The sequence below is a fragment of the Tuber melanosporum genome (genome assembly GCF_000151645.1).
Source record: "Tuber melanosporum whole genome shotgun sequence assembly, scaffold_10, strain Mel28".
NCBI lineage: Eukaryota > Fungi > Ascomycota > Pezizomycetes > Pezizales > Tuberaceae > Tuber > Tuber melanosporum.
The window spans coordinates 403861-407985 of record NW_003299150.1 but is presented as its reverse complement, the minus strand read 5'-3'; the positions used below and the strand labels follow the sequence as shown (position 1 = coordinate 407985).

Below are 4125 nucleotides of genomic sequence, written 5' to 3'. Positions count from 1 at the left end.
GGTCTCAGCCTCATGCCTAACGCCGGGTGCGGTCTATCTTCGCACTAACCAACGATCACCATACCCACTAAGCTCGTTGCCGGGATTCCGCCCTCTCCTATTATTGTATGCGGAATATCTCGGATCACTTTTTACATTCTACCACAGGTTTGATCCTCGCTATTAACGCATATCCCACTCGTATCTGACTCTGGGTGCTGGCATGTTGCAAGCGAATGACAGTAGACTCCAGGTTCAGGTGGAAAACTACCGCGAAAGTCAGAAAGAAGCTGGGAAGAAAACAAAACAGTACAAGTCACAGTTTAAGTGTACGAACTGAATAAGTGTAGTCCCTGCACTGTGAGTAATCTTGGGTTTCACCTTGTATTCTCAGGAACAATCGTTAAAACTAACACTTTAAAGTACCAAACATCAAAGCTCTAGCGAGAATAATTCCTGATCGTCCCGGGGCCTGCTCAAGTATTTTAGGGAAGCAGGCCAAAATCCGCCCCCTAATAGAGGAGGAAGTTCCCTTTCCGGACCACCGCGACAACAAGTCCAGTTCAAGCCAGGAGTCCGGTTCACTTGTCGTAGTGGAGGGGAGACCTGGGCCGCAAAATCCCCATATCCAAACAATAGCTCAAAGGGCGTACTGGAGATTAGAAATTATGCGTCGGTTTATGCGGGTAGGAGTGCGGAAAATACTAGGCTCAGTTCATCTGGATAGCTTAAGGGGCGTTGATGACCGGGGCTTAGCACTCTATGATCAGGGAAGGTATGACGAGGCAGAGATCGTGTATCGACGTGCATTGGCAGAAAGAGAGAAAACACTCGGGTTGGATCATCAAGACACCTTACAGAGTGTGAATAATCTCGGTGCGGTATTGCATTCCCAGGAAAAGTACGACGAAGCAGAGATCCTGCATCGGCGCGCATTAGCAGGCATGGAGAAAGCACTCGGGCTAGATCATCGAGATACCTTACACAGTGTTCGTGAACTAGGTATGGCGCTGCATTGCCAGGAAAAGTACGACGAGGCCGAGAATATGCATCGACGTGCACTAGCGAGCAGAGAGAAAACGCTCGGGCCAGATCACCGAGATACGCTAGAGAGTGTTAACAATCTCGGTGCGACTCTGCGTAGTCAAGGAAAATACGACGAGGCTGAGATTATGCATCGGCGTGCACTGGCGGGCAGAGAGAAAAAGCTCGGACGAGATCATCGAGAGACCTTGCGGAGTGTCAATAATCTCGGTGGGACGTTGCATTATCAAGAAAAGTACGACGAAGCCGAGATTATGTATCGGCGTGCATTGGCAGGCAGAGTGAAAACCCTCGCCCCAGATCATCAAGACACCTTGAAGAGCACCGAGAACCTCGGTACGACTCTGCATAGGCGCGGAAAGCACGACGAGGCTGAGATTATGCATCGACGTGCATTGGCCGGCAGGGAGAAAACTCTCGGATTAGATCATCGAGATACCTTAGAGAGTGCCAATAGTCTCGGTACGACTTTGCGTAGTCAAGGAAAGTACAACGAAGCTGAGATTATGTACCTGCGTGCATTGGCGGGTAGAGAGAAAACGCTCGGGCAGGAACATCGAGATACTTTACAGAGTGTTAGAGATCTAGGCGTGGCGCTGTATCGTCAGGAAAAGTACGATGAAGCGGAGGTTATGCATCGACGTGCCTTTGCAGGACAAGAGAACAGATTTAGGTTAGATCATCGGGATAGCTTACAAAGTGCCGAAAATCCGGGTTCGGTTTTGCCAGATCAGAAAAAGAACAAAGTGGAAATTATGCATCGACACGTAGCGCAAGGTAGGGAGAACGCACTTGGACCACCCCACCCAGACGTCTTACTAGGTGTTGTTGGACTAGCTGTGGCGCTTCTTTCTGAGGGAAAGTATGAAGAGGCTAAGCTCATGTATCGACATGCCCTAATGGCTATGGAAAAGTCTCTGGGGCCTGATCATCCAGATGTCCTCGACAGCACGAATATGCTCGGAGAAACACTGCTCGAACTGGAAAGGTATTACGAAGCGGAGGCCATGTGGCGATGCGCATTGGCGAGTAGAGAGAAAACTCTAGGAGTGGATCATGCAGCTACCCTTACAAGCGCCGATAGCCTTGGTCGGACACTGTATCATCAGAGAAAGTACGAAGAGGCTGAGAGGGTGTTTCAATCTGTGCAGGCGGGCAGAAAAAAAGTGCTCGGACTGTACCATCCAGATACTCTACTGAGTGTCCTTCGCCTAGGTGTGACGCTACTTGATCGGAGAAAGTATGCGGAAGCTGAGATCATGTATCGGCATGCCCTAGAGGGTATGGAGCAAGCTCTAGGGCCCGATCACCCAGAGGTCCTTGACAGCATGAATACGTTAGGCGAGACGCTACTTGATCTGAAAAAGTATGGTGAAGCGGAAGCTATGTGTCGGCGTGCCTCGGCAGGTAGAGAGAACACCCTTGGACCAGATCATCGAGATACCCTTCTAAGTCTCAATAATCTTGGCCTGGCACTACGTAAACAGAATAAGCACCACGAAGCGGAGATTAGTTATCGCCGTGCGATGATGGGTACGGAGAGGACGCTTGGGCTGGACCACCGGGATACCCTAATGTGTATCTATAACCTGGCTGGAGCGTTGCACAAACAGAGAAAGTATGACGAGGCGGAGATGGTGCATCGGCGTGCGCTTGCGGGACGAGAGAAGATTCTTGGGTTAGGTCATCGACACACCCTTCGTAGCCTCATCAAGCTAGGCACAGTACTTTACGAGAAGAGAGAATACGATGAAGCGGAGGTTATTTATCGACGAGCCGTCGCGGAAGCAGAGAGAATTCTAGGGCCTGGTCATCCTGTGACCCAAAAAGCTTTTAGCCACCTCTCGATGTTTCTCTATATACGGGCGGCGATCGATCCGGGCGAAGCATTATGACGGATGAGGGGTTTAGGTTTACTTATGGATGAAATTATATCATAATATTATTGGCAATTTTTTCTACATCTTAGTTTTTCTCTGTTTCTTTCGAAATATGGAGCTTTCTTAACGTCGAGTTCTCTTGCTTCATACGGAGGTGTTGAATGGTTTACTTTTTTTGATTGGAGTTAAATTAGCTTCATAATCAGGGATTCAGAGATTTGTTCTTTCATTGGATCAAGGCCCTTGTTTATCCTGACCAGCCCCTCCGATAGCTCAGCGGACTAGCTGGAGCCAGTAGTTCCAACAGTTTCCTTTCACAGCCTGCATTCTTGTTAAGGGCTGTGGGGCACATGGATAAAGTAGTACTCTCCCACTCAGTCATGAATCAGCTCTAACAATGAAACAAGCCTTCTGCGACACACAATGCTCAAGTGGGCACAGGTATATGGCACCCTTTACCACGAAAAGCAATAGACCTTCCAGGAAAGTGTACCGGAAGGCCAAGTCCAAGGGCACTAAATCCCGCCCGGCGCTCTACGTGATCCACAACATGAATTCCTATGATGGACACATTATAAAGCCAATACACAGAACAAGATTCTCCCCTGGGGGATATATATATGCTGCATTCCTGCAAACAAACTACAGGACACCATGCCCTAGGATTACCAACGCAATCCACTCCCTTCTATGAACCTGCAGTTCCATCCTTACGTTGCCTACTAGACAGATAAAAACAAAAGGGTGGAAATCTGATTATGCTATTAAAGCTCAAAGACCCATCGCGCTGTCGAAGGGAGTACCTGTTCTGTGGATACATTCCTTCCCTGCAAAGATATATCTAAGATGCGCTAATACAACTTCCTACCCCCAAACCTCCCACCTCCGCAATTCCCTAGGCAAAAACGAGACGTTGTAGATTTGATCACCGGAGCTCACTCGGAAAACATTCATGCTTTATTTTTCCCCTTCGTTCTTATGACACGTTTGTGGTTAGCCCATCCCCTTGGCATCGTCCCGGTCATTTGATATCCATTTAATTGTGATTGCGCAACGCGGGCATCCTGGGGTGGAGAGGGTGGCATGATTGTGGGTTGCGTTGAGCATTGTCAACGACCAACTCTCAAGAACGACGGGAAATGGTTGACTTATGAGAAGGGTAAAGAAAAGCAAATGTCGGTTTGGTAGCAAACACAGAAAATCAAAGGAAATAACACCAGCT

The 4125-nt window shown here is 48.5% G+C and overlaps 1 protein-coding gene; it reads left to right on the top strand.

The window, feature by feature from the left end:
* Window positions 1–1778: 1778 nt before the first annotated feature.
* On the top strand, window positions 1779–3130 carry GSTUM_00004133001 (uncharacterized protein; the record flags this gene model as incomplete). XM_002842466.2 has 1 exon in its annotated part: window positions 1779–3130. One exon carries the CDS (start codon window positions 1779–1781, stop codon window positions 2916–2918), a length of 1140 nt encoding a protein of 379 aa, XP_002842512.1. The 3' UTR covers window positions 2919–3130.
* Between the last annotated feature and the right edge of the window lie 995 nt (window positions 3131–4125).